General features: G+C 65.8%; 2 protein-coding genes across 2 annotated transcripts; one reads left to right on the top strand and one right to left on the bottom strand.

The window, feature by feature from the left end:
• Positions 1-188: 188 nt before the first annotated feature.
• MNEG_3403 (hypothetical protein) lies at positions 189-9,061 on the bottom strand (the record flags this gene model as incomplete). Its single annotated transcript, XM_014048118.1, has 17 exons — positions 189-409; positions 678-1,339; positions 1,807-1,890; positions 2,184-2,272; positions 2,452-2,536; positions 2,972-3,084; positions 3,304-3,483; positions 3,644-3,749; positions 3,932-3,999; positions 4,135-4,397; positions 4,682-5,087; positions 6,258-6,602; positions 7,356-7,556; positions 7,781-7,833; positions 8,047-8,146; positions 8,531-8,638; positions 8,963-9,061. 17 exons carry the CDS (start codon positions 9,059-9,061, stop codon positions 189-191), a joined length of 3,183 nt encoding a protein of 1,060 aa, XP_013903572.1.
• A 1,102-nt stretch (positions 9,062-10,163) lies between these two features.
• MNEG_3402 (hypothetical protein) lies at positions 10,164-11,963 on the top strand (the record flags this gene model as incomplete). Its single annotated transcript, XM_014048117.1, has 1 exon — positions 10,164-11,963. One exon carries the CDS (start codon positions 10,164-10,166, stop codon positions 11,961-11,963), a length of 1,800 nt encoding a protein of 599 aa, XP_013903571.1.
• Positions 11,964-12,202: the final 239 nt, after the last annotated feature.

The following is a 12,202-nucleotide window of genomic DNA, read 5'->3' as shown; positions in this document are numbered from 1 at the left end:
CACACACACACACACACACACACACACACACACACACACACAGACACACACACACACACAAAAGTATGCACACCCACACAAGCTCACGACGTTTGGACACAACGCATGCGCACACGCACCCAAAAGCAGCATGCGCATGCACGCGCAGCGCGCACATGTGTGCGCACACGAACATGCACGTGCAATCATCACACGCGTGCGGGGCACACGTGCGACCGCACCTTGTGCAGCGCCTGCTGCGCCTGCATGCAGAAGGCCACCGCGTCCTGCGCGTCGTGGAACGCCACCGCCCAGCTGTCGCCCTCCTGTTCGAACACGTGGCCCGCGTGGAAGTGGGCCGCCTTCTTCAGGACGGCGTTGTGCAGGTTCAGGGCCTTGGTCGTCAGAGAGGGGCTGGTCTTCATCAGCTCTGGGGGCAGACGGTTGGAGGGCGGTTGGGACGGCGGTTGGTGGCGGTTGAGTGGTGGACGGCCGCGACTGAGCCGTCCAACGGCCTCGGGCCCCTCAACAAGGGGGCCACTCCAAGCAGGCGCGCTCCGCCATGGTCAGACGCGCTCGTGTGACGTGCGCGCGGCCCTTCTCACACTGGCTGCAAGGACGCGCAACCCGCGACACAGGCAAGTGCGCCCGCGCCGCCGCCAACTCAGCAGGGCGCGAGCGGTGAGTCACCTCCCCACCTGAGTAACCCTCGATGTCGGTGACGACGACGCTGATCGTGCCGCCGCCCTTTGGCGACCCCCGGGCCCGCTTCCGTTTCAGCTCCATCTCGCGCGCCCATCGCGTCCTGAACAGCACCAGCCGGCTCCCCAGGCTCAGGATCGCCGCCGCCAACACCGCGAGAACGGCGCCGAGCGCGACAAACACCCATGCCCACGGCGGCAGCGGCTGCGATTTGGGGTTGGCCTCGCAGGCCAGGTGGGTCCCATTGCGGGTCCAGACCTCCCGGAAGCCGGAGAGGCAGCGGCAGTTGGCATACTGGTAGTAGGACGGCGACAGGTCCCACTGCTGCTGCTCCGCCTGCACGGCATCGTCGAGCAGGCCGAAGGCCGACCCCGTCCTGCAGTCCACCTGCGCCTCCGCCTGCGGCTTGCGGCGGACGGGGAAGCAGCGCATGTTGCTGCTGTCGCTGCGGGGGATGTCGTACTCCGCAAATTCCAGGAAGCACGGCAGGCGCTTCTCGGGGTTACACTTGGGCCACCAGCCGCCGGCGGCGGCGGCGCCGGTCGCGCCCGCGAGCGAGGCGTTGAGCGCGGCCTCGCGGGCGCGCTTGGCGGCGACGACCTCCTTGGCAGGCACACAAGACATGTTTGTCTTTGTGGCGCTGAGGCGCTGGAGGTATCTGGGGGCGGTCAGAGCGGATGAGAGTGTGTGCAGGGTGTGTGGGTCAGAGTTTGAGTGTGTTTGTTTGTACATGGATGTGTGTGTGCGCGTGCGTGTGTGTGTGTGTTTGTTGGTGTTCGCATGTGTGTGTGTGTGTGCTGCTGTGTGTGTGTGTGTGTGCGCGCGCAAGTGTGTGCTGCTATGTGTGTGTGTGTGCGTGTGTGAGTATTGTCTTTGGTGTTTGTGTGTGTGTGTGGGGGGGGGGGGGGTGTAGGGCGAGGGGAAAGAAAAAGTCTGCATGTGCAGGTGCTCTGTGGTTGCGGGACGCACCACCAGCCACGCTGCAGGCACTCCTGGGGCCGCCATAAAAGCTGCGCTGCGCAACCGATTCAGCCCCATGCGCAGGGCCGCCCGCGGCCTGGTGAAACGGGGCGCCGCGTTGAGGCGTGCGCCGTGCGTTGCCGTCGCGCGCGCCGGGGCCCGCACCGCAGGAACGCGGCGTCGTTGGGCATGGGGCCGATGAGTCCTGTGTTGTTGGACAGCATGAGCTCCGTCAAACTGTACGCTAGCCTGGGGTAAATGGAGAAATAGGGTGCAGGGTGGGCGGGTGTCATTGTGGGAGGGTGTGTGCTTGAGTGTGTGTTCGTGAGTGTCTGTTTGTGTAAGAGTGTGTGTGTGTGTGTGTGCGCGCAAGTGTGTGCGAGTGTGTGTGTAAATATGTGTAAGGTCGCCCGTGCAAAGTCAACAACAAGCTCCACTTGGGTCGCAAACCCCCAACTAGGCGCCACGCTGCGCGAAAGCAAGCTGGATGCCAGAAGAAATCCTCCCCTCCCGTGTCCCCAATCCCCCGCTGCTGCCCGCACCCGATAGACTCGCTGATCGTGCCCTCAAAGTTGTTGCCGGCGAGGTTGAGGCGCGACAGCTGCGGCAGGTAAAAAATATCGGGGCCCAACTGCAGGGCGGCCGGGGTCGCAGATCAGGGATGGTCGGCAGGCAGGTGGTTTATGCCGGGGAATCACAAAGGGGAGCCGTCCAGACGGTGGGGAGCAGCCGTCGCGGCCCAACGCGTGGCCGGGGCCGGCTGGCGGGGGTGGTTGGGACGTCCGGGCAGGCGGGGGTCGTGCCGCGCACCTCTCCGGACAATTGGTTGTGTGACAGGTCGAGCTCGGTGAGGTATGTCATGAGGTTGATGTTGATGTTGATGGTGCCGGTCAGGCTGCGGGGTGGGGTTGGGGTTGGGGGATAGGGGCAGGGGGTCAGCGGCCACAGCAGGGGGAGGGTCCGATGGAGCTTTGGGGTTGGTGGTCAGCGATAAATGCTGGGGTTTGAGGAGGGGTTTAATGGTGCGAGGTGGAGTTGCAGCCACGCAAACTAAGTTCAAGTAGGCACACCAGGGCAGGGGTCTGGGGTGGGGCGATTGAATAATAGCAGGGCCACGACTGGCCTTGTATACAAGTCCTCATAAGCAACCAAAGCACGGAGGCCAGGGGAGCCGCAAGGCTCGCAGCAATCCTGCTTTACAAAAATATTGACCGCAAGCTCAAGTTTGGGCCGCATGCGTTTTGTGACCTTGTGGGCACCCAACCACATTTTTCAAAATCACTGACGGCATCGAGTCAAGATCACTGCACAAGTCAAGATCACTGCGCACCGGTTGTCGCTGATGTCAAGGTAGGCGAGGGTGGGTGCGAAGTAAATGTCAACTGGGATGGTTCCCTCAAAGTTATTGTTTCCGAGGGCCAGCTGGACCAGCTGCTCCCATCCCTGTGGTGGTGCACGGGAGGGTTGGGCGGCGCAGGGGCACCGTCACGGGCGCACGGCCGACCTGAGGGTTCGCGGGACCAGCAAATGCATGCCTGTGCTGTTGCGCCCTCGCGCACGCATTCCGCTGAGTCGACCAAACACGTCGATGCATGTGCGCGCGCATGTGGCTCCAAGAGTGCTGGGCGAGGCCCCGCGGTTTAGTTGCTGGATCAGGCGTACCTGGGTGGCCGGCGCGCTGCCGGTGAACTGATTCATCGACAAGTCCAGCTGAGTCAGCTTCGTGCAGTTGACCACGCCGGCCGGCGAGCCGGTGAGGCGGTTGCTGCGCATGTTGAGGACCCGCAGGCGCGTGGTGGGGCCGCAGAGCTGCCGCGGGATGGTGCCGCTGAGAGCGTTTGTCTGCAGGCGGCGCGGCACGCGGGCGCCGCGTGTGGAGGGTGGGGGTCAGATGCGGGACCAAGCAGGAAAAGAGCAGATTCATCGCCCTTACACCCGCCCTGCCGCCCGCTGCAAGCTCCTGCCGGGGATTGCAGTCAGCGCCCTCCGCGCGCCCACGCACAGACGACAGTGCTCGCCCGTAGTGCTGCCACTGCCTTCCGCCGCGGCCGCTGCCGCCGCGCGGGCGGCAGCCATCGCTAGTCGGGCCGCTGCTGCCGCTGCTGTTGCTGCCACGTGGTCAGCATGCACGGTCTCGCACGTTCCGCTCTTCCAGTGCAGTGCGTCAAACAACCTTCCTGCCACCTCAACCCCAGCGCGTGGCTGCGGCCCACGCAGGCATCCCGCCGCTCGCCTCCTTTCGCGTTCTCTCTCTGCCGCCCCCATGCATCCCCGGCCGCCTCGCCCTCACTCCCTGCCGCTCATCGCCCCGCGCTCGCCGTCGCGGCGACCGCTGCCCCCCTCCACCATGCAGACCGGCTGCTCCCCGGGCCCGCGGCGACCGGCCCCCAATTTCATCCCTTCCTCCCTGCCCAATCCCTGCGCTCGGCGCCCCTACCTCCCCAGCCACAGCCCGTGTGCCCCTCCCAACTCTCAACCCCCAGCGCCCCGCACCTGCAGGTTGAGCTCCACGAGCTTGGTCAGCTGCGCCACGCCCTGCGGCACCGTGCCCACGATGCCCGCGAGCTCCTCGCCCGTCACCGGGTCCGGCGGGTTGACGCCGCTGTTGGCGCCAAGCTCCAGGACCTCTAGCCCGACCAGGCCGCCCACCCAGTCGCCGATCGTGCCGCTCAAAAAGTTGGTGCCGAGGCCGAGGCGGCGCAGGCGCGTGAGCTTGGCCAGGTCGTCTGGTATCGTGCCGTTAATCCAGTTGTTGGCTGGGGGGGTGGGGAAAACATAGTGTAATTTGGGGTGAGGAGGAAGCGTACAAGATAGGCTGAGGGCGGTTCGGGTGGATGGTTGTGGGGGCGCGATCCACGGTGCCATGCGCGGGCCAGCGAAATCAGCACATGCCCGCGCGGCGCGGCATGTTGGCTCGCCGCTGCTCCTCACACTGCTGGCCAGAGCGCACACGGCACCACTCGCGGTTGGTCGCTGGGGGTGCAGCGCCAGAGGCACCAACGCGTACATCGGCGCGGCAGCGGTGATGCCGCCCGCTCACCCAAGTCCAAGATCACGAGGTTAGTCAGCCGCCCCAGCCGCCCTTGGGGCAGCGCGCCGCCTATTTCGTTGGCCTCGAGGTTGAGCACGACCATGCCGCACGCGTGTAGCTGGTCGAGCACCCCGAGGAACCGCGGGTCAGACACGCTGCAGTTGACCTGGTTAACCGCCAGCGACAGGTTTGCGATCGCGTGCACCACTTTACAGCGCCCCGCCGCCGCGTCCGCGGGGCCGCAGCAGGCGATGCCCGGCCACTGGCAGTACGCGGGGCGCGCGGCGGCGGCCGGCGTGACGAGGCGGGCGCAGCCGAGCGTCTGGGTGAGCTCCCAGCCGGTGGTGTCGTTCCACGGGTTGGAGGCGTTGTACGACGCGTTGAAGAACACGCCCAGGGACTCGCACAGCGCGCGCTGGCAAGGGATCGTGCAGACGCCCCCCACGACCCCGGGGCAGCTGGGCATCGGGGGGAGGCCATCGCCGCCCGCCCCGGGCGCCGGGGCCGGCGCGCCTCTGCCGCCGCGGCCGGCTGCGGCGGGCGGGGCGGCTGGCGACGGGGGCGCTGTCTGCTGCTGCTTCTGCTGGGCCGCGGCGGGGGCCAGCACTGCGCGGCGCCGCGTGCGCGATGTGCGCGGCGTGAGCTCAAGTGCACTTCACGAGTGCTGCGGGCGCTGAGAGCAGCTGTGCCTCGACGCGGCGGGGGGCCTGGCAACGTGAATGGGGCCTAACAAATCACATCTTTGACTCGATGCCCCCGGCTGGCTTTCAGCATCACCGCGCCGCGCCCGGATGGCCCGGCCCTCTCACCAGACACGACCGTGAGCCACACCACCAGCACTACCACCGCAGCCCGCGGTATCATGTAGAGCCTAGTCACTCCCCCTTCAGGACCAAGCTATGAGAAGGTGGCCAGATCATGGCTTCTGCGCGTCGCTGGTAGAACGTCATGATTCGCTTAACCTCATCAATTGCACGTTTCTGTGGTCGCACTGCTTGCTAGCATCCTAGGAGGTCGTCCTGACTCATCATCAAGGTGGACACGGTTCGCCTGGGCAAGTGACGACGCTTCACAAGCGTAATTCGACGTTGGCATCACCCAAATCTATAGACTAGCAGAAGGGACGGCGCGCATTACTCACCCCTGAGTTGGGGAAAGAGCGGCACCTGGTGCGCAGAGGATGAGGCCGGTGGGTAGTTGCGCTATCCAGCCCGACATGCTCACCAAAAAGGTCCCATATACACCGTGCTGACACAAGCACACGCGATCAAGTGCGTGGTGCCCATTGAAGCAACCAGCAGCACAGTTGCAGTTGTGACAACACCAGCTGTCCCTTCTTTCCGGATTGGCCAGTGCTCATGTAATTTACAGCTCGCTGATGCGCTCTTGTATGGCAATGCCTGTGTGACGGGCACCCTCTTGTTGCAATAGGAACACCTAAGCATGTGCGAGAGCGGGAAGTGGGGGTCGCACAAAAAACATTGGTGTGTGAGCGGGCAGAGCGCGCCGTCGAGTAACCAGGCTTGCGGTGCAACCCCCGTTCGACCCTCGTTACCTCAGAGCACACAGGCTGTGACCGGCGCACCTTGTCACCAGCCGCCAGCTGGGACACAGAGACGGCTCGCCAGTGGCTGCCGTCGCCGCCGCTCGTGCCGCGGCCGCCTCGTTCGCCATCGTGGACGCCATCCCCGCCGGACCGCCCGACCAGCCGCACAGTCTCCGCGTTCTGCAGCAGCGTGCTCACGGTGCCACCGGCTCCGCCTGGCAAGGTCGCCTCAACAAGAACCATCGGGCGCGCCTCCACCTTGCAGCGCCCGACAACGGCTGTCCGAGTGCGGCCCGCCGCGTCCGCCACCAGGACTTCGCTGCCGGACTTGAGTTCGGACAAATAGGCGGTTTTGCCTCCTGGCACCATGATGTAGGCGTGCACCTGTGCCGGTGTGATTGGCAGGGCGCGCAGTGCGGGGGCTGAGCTGTTGTGGGGGGGGGGGGGAGGAGATGGGATCTAGAAGTGCAGAGCCTGCGGTGTGCGCTGGATGTATACCCAGCCCTGTACAACCTGATGGGAAATTATGTAATGGTGCGGTCACCTGGCACCCTGCAATGGGCACCGGGGAGCGACCCAGGACTCACCGCGCCGGCGTTCACGCGAAACGGTCGGCTGGGGGCACGTGCAGAGGTTTGGCGGGTGTATTTGTCAAGGACAATGACTCAGCAGGATGCCATTTCGCTGCTGGCAGGCAGCCGAACTGCACACCGACCCTGACAGAGGCGTGCATATGGTGGGTCTGCGACTGGTGGGGCTCCTTGCCTTGCTTTCCCGCCCGCCCACCTGTTTATATATGCGCTCTCCATGCACTGCGGGTGCAAGCAGTGTTCGCAGTACAGGGTGTGAGGGGCGGCACATGGCGCACGCAAATTGTCCCCACTTGCTCCAGGGGGGGGATGGGTGAACGATCCACCCCTTTCAGATAGGGCATAATTTTCCACGCCATACGTGGCCTCTGGCAGCCAGTGAACCAACATGTGAAGTAGACTGCATCGAGGCAAGTATCCAGCCAGCTGAGCAGGCAACCAGCTAAGCAGGCAGGCAGGCACGCAGGCAGGCAGGCAGGTGGGCAGGCGGGCAGGTAGGCTGGCAGGCAGGCAGGCAGGCAGGCCGGGCGGGCCACCCCTCACTCACCTCCGAGTGCACCAAGAACAGCGCCCGCGAGAAGCTGCCGACCAGCATGCCCTCGCCGGGGGCCAGCATGCTCGCGAGGTCGACGCACACGCGGTCGGCCATGCCGACAGGCGACACGCGGGTGATCGTGGCCTGTGACAGCGCGAGCGCCGAGGCGCCCTGCTCGCGGCGGCGCTGCAGGTAGCCAGAGATCTTCCTGACCTGTCGTGCGCAAGAAATGAAGCGGCGGGGCGCATCATTCAGACGACCGGCCGTGCATAAGCTTGGGGGTTCTCAAGACAGCCTTCTAGACAACAATGTGCACACAGCCGGGCGCCCTCGGCTGGCATAGAGGGGAGTGGCAAGGCTGAGGGCGGCAGAGGCGCAGTATGAGGCCCAAAGGGCGAGCACCCTGATGAGCGGGGCGGGGGGCCGCAGGGGCGCACCTCTGAGGGGTCTTCCGTTCGCAGCAGCACGCCGGCGGTCCCAACCTCCAGCGCTTCGGATGGCGAGGGGCGTCCCACAGCGGGGCGACAGCCTCACCATCTGGTACGCTTGCAGCTTGCAAGAAGCAGCTGCCAGTTAAGGCCCCTGCCGATCATCAAAATACATTCACATCCATGACACGCGCTGTGCGGCTCGCGCGCCACCCCTCGCAGGCTGTGATGCAGAGCCGAGCCGCGCGTCAGGCCCGCGCCGTGGCTGCGCCTACCCTCAAGCATCACCCGTGCATCGTCTGCAGATGTTGCTGCGCCTATGAGCTTGGCACTTCCAGCTTGAAATGCGGCCACCAGGTTCTCTGCAGGAATCACCTAACCGCATGGTGTTGCATTGCAAGGCGTTGCATGGCGCAGCGCGGTGCTTGCATGGCACTGCATGATGTGACGTGGCATTTAAGTGTATTGCGGGGCATGGCATTTGCTAATTTGCATGATGTGGCTTGGCGACGCAGTGCAGCGCATTGCATGCCGTTGCGTCTGCATGGCGTGGAGTGGCATGGCTGGTATGGCAGCCAACAACCAAGTGCCTGATTTGCAGGGCAGGCAAGCCTTCGCTAGAGCCCCCCGCTGCAACAAACATGTGTCGAGTCGCGCAGCCTCGAACTAGGCGGCCACAGCTTGCACTCGGGCAGCAGCCTTCTTTTGAGCGCCGCCATCAAGTCACAGCAACGCACATCATGAGCCGTCAAATCCCACCTTCCAGGCTTCTGCGGCGCAGTCCATCACGACAAATCCACCAGAATTGGATAGCTTCTCTGCAGCTGCCAGGTCCTCCTTTGCCGCCACGCGCACCAGCACACCCACCTGCGAGCGGGGCAATGGCACCAGATAATCATACACGCAGTTGCCTGAACAGAGGGGCGGTTGTGAAAAGGCTTCTTCAAAATTGGTGTTTGTGTTCCATCATGACCCTTTGCGTCTGTACTGAGCGTCGTCATGCTTAAGGCTGGGTCACTGCTAAGGTCGTTGCTGAGCTTTGTGCATGGTCGGCTGTTGGGCCGGCTGGGGCATGTGGGTGGCAGGATTCAATGAGCGCTGCATGCGGCATACAGGCCCTAATGATCAGGCAGTTGAACCCAAACATGCATCGTGCGGCCCTCATTCACACCCGAGTACACGCAGATTTACCTGCTCGCCGGCATCTGACGTGATGGTCCCGCCCGCAGCCGTGCGCAGCGGTGTGAATCGAGCTAGGTCCTGCCACCGCTCCAGCTGCTGGGGCCACATTGCGTGGTATGGGCGGGGTTGGCGGGTGAGCGTTTGAGCTGAGGCCGAAGCCATGCGCTCTTCAAATGCGCTCTTCAACTTCCTCAGCATCGGTCTGGCTGCTGTGTTGCTTGCGGATGCTTGCTATGTGATGTGTGCTGGCCTCGCAAGCACTCACCACCGTGTCCATATCCGGCCCAAACAGAAATGTGTCATGCCCGCTCTCAATGGCCGTCGTCAGCACGTCCTGATTTCGGGTCTCAATCCACAGCTGCTGCTGTTCGCCCTGCGCTGCACGGATGCCACCGCGACTCCGCCGCCAATGGGGAGGGGCGAACGCACTCCAGGAACTTGCACGGCATCCCATTATTACATTGGGTCTCATCATCACAGGGTATGCGGTGGTACCTGGCACTGGTCAGGATCAGCAATCGATCGCGGTGGTCACCCTTTCCACGATCGGGTGTTGCTTTATACGTAAGACACGTCAAACAAGAAGAGTGGCTGATCTTCTTGCGTATGTTTATGCTACCACGCGTTGATACATGCTCTGCTGAGTAGGAGTACAGTAGCACATGGTGGCCGGCTCAAATCGCTTCTACGCCCCACAACATATGACAAACATTTGATAGGGTCATGCCCGCGTTGTCATCGCGTTTGTAAGCACCCTAACACGCTCAGTTTTGCATAGGGCAGGCCAATCCTGCCGGCGCCAAGCAAACCCGCGGGCGAGGTGGCTACGCTCTGAGACTACCCTATTGAGTCTGCGGGTAGGTGGTTGTGCCCACGCTGAACCCCGCTGGGCCTAACATCAGCGGGGAACAACACCCCCGCTGACCCTGGGAGTGTGACTCCACCGTGGACCCGCACTGGGCCGAGGATGAGCAACGCGAGGTTTCAAGCGCATTATCAGGCGGGCCAGCCGGCTAGCGGTCCGAGCGGAGCAATTAGGGCGCCAACCTGGCACGCCAGCTTCGCGGCGGCAGCATTGGCACCAGCATGCGCGCGGCCCGCGCCCCGGGCCCCGCATTCTGCACCTCACTCATACAACCTTCCGCCGCGCCGCGCCCCGCCGGGGACGTGCCCTCGCAGGCTTTCTGAGGCCCGCAGCCGGACTGCCGGGATGGTGTTCCACCTGGCGGCCCCTTACATACAGGACCAGCTCAGCCTGCGCTCGTGGAAGCCGACCGGGACGCTGACCGTGCGCGTGAAGTACCGCGGGCCCTTCCGCCTGCCCGCCGTCCGCGTCATTGGCGTCCTCTCCGGCCCCGCGCAGCCCGAGCGCCTCGCGGGCGCCAAGGCGCGCGCCCCCGGCGGCGGCGGCGCTCCTGGCCCCGAGCGCGCCGCGGCCGCGGCCGAGGCCGCGGCCGTGGCGGCGCAGAGCGTGTTCTGGGGGCAATCCAAGGAGATTGCCAGCTCGGCTGTCTCTATGTGGAACACCATGGTCGAGACGCACACCGCACGCTGGTCCCAGTCGCTGCAGACCCTGCAGCGCGTCAGCAGCCGTCTGTTCCGCTCTGTGAGCCACGACAGCGTCGCCGACGCGGGCTTCGGCGGCGGCCCCGCATCCACGTCCCCCACGTGCGCTGCGCCAAGCAGCGAGGAGCCCTCCGGCGGCGGCGCGGCGGCCGCTGCCCCCGCTGGGTACCAGCAGCGCGGAGACGCCGCGACGGCGGCGGCAGCTGCGGATGGCGCCGCGGCCTCCGCGGAGCACGTCGCGGCGCTCGCAGAGCAGGAGGCGCTGCTGCAGCGCCAGCTGGAGCAGCTCGGGCAGCTGCAGTCCAGCCTGGCGCAGTTTGTGACGACCGCGTCGCGCAAGGAGGTCCACCTCGCGCGCATGCTCGCCGACCTGTCGAACATCGCGTATGACGTCACCCAGATCGTGGATGACGCCGCCCTGCTGGAGTCGCGCCACGGCCTCCGGCTGGTCGCGTGCTCGCACCCCGAGCACTTTGGTGCGGCCGCGCTCGCCGGGGGCTACGCGTGCCCGCTGCCTGCCAACGGCGGCGCCGCGGCCCCGCTGCGGCACGCGGCCGGCGGCGGCGGCGGGGTGGTGCCGGCGGCGGCGGTCGGGGCGGGGGACACGGAGGGGGACGCGGAGGCGCTGTTCGAAATGCAGCTGCACCCGCAGTGGGACCAGTGGCTGCACTGGGAGGCTGAGGACGAGGCGTCGGCCCCCCTCCGCGAGCCGCTCGGCGCCGCCGCCGCCGCCGCGCCTGCGGCCACCTGCTGGGATGAGGGCTCGGCCGGCCTCCACGGCGGGTTCGAGTACAGCGGCGGCGGCGGCGCGCAGGCGCCCATGTCCCCGCGCGCGCCGGTGGTCGTGTCGGCGATGGCGGTGATGGAGGAGGGGGAGGCCGCAGCGCCCGTGCCAGCTTCGTGCTGCGCGGCGCTGAGCCCCGCCAGCGGCACGGCCGCGCCGTCGCGCGCGAGCCGCGCGAGCTCGGACGGCCGCGGCGACAGCGGCGGCGCGCCCGCGGCCGCGCAGCTGTGCAGCAGCACCGCGTTCGACTGCGCTCTGCCCGTGGCGCCGGCCCTCGACCACCAAGCGGCCACGCAGCTCTTCGCCGCCCACCACGCGCCGCCGCAGCAGCAGCAGCAGCAGGAGCAGCAGCAGGAGCAGGAGCAGCAGGGCGCCGCCCATTCAGCCGCGCCCGCGCTCGACGCAGGCGTGCCCGAGGCGCCCGGCCAGCGGCAGCCGCAGCCGCAGCCTCAGCCGCAGTACCCCGCAGACTGGTTTGTGTGCGATGCGCCGGCGGGCGGCGCGGCGGGGAGCGGCCCGACGCGGTACATTGTGATCCAGGGGTCGATCACCGTTGACCACTGGCGCATCAACCTGACGTTCGACCCGGTGCCGTTTGTGGACGGGTCAACGGGGGTCAAAGTCCACAGGTGGGGGCAAGATGGTTTGTGGGGCGCTTGATGGGTTTGTTTCTGTTTGTTTGTGTGTGTGTGTGTGTGTGTGAGTGTGTGTCTTTTGTAGGGTGTGTGTGCATGCAAGTACACGTATGTGTGTGTTCACCAGGCGTGCGTATGTGTGTCAAGCATGCGTGCGCTTGTTTGTTTGCATCGCGCTTCGCTGCGCTGCGCGCGGCTCGGCTCCCCCTTGCGGCAGCGCGCGCCCTGCGCCCGCCTGGGCCCACCACCAACCCCCGGCCGACC

Source organism: Monoraphidium neglectum (genome assembly GCF_000611645.1).
Source record: "Monoraphidium neglectum strain SAG 48.87 unplaced genomic scaffold scaffold00427, whole genome shotgun sequence".
Lineage (NCBI taxonomy): Eukaryota > Viridiplantae > Chlorophyta > Chlorophyceae > Sphaeropleales > Selenastraceae > Monoraphidium > Monoraphidium neglectum.
Note: the sequence above shows the minus strand (reverse complement) of the source record. Positions and strands in the feature narration are given on the sequence as shown.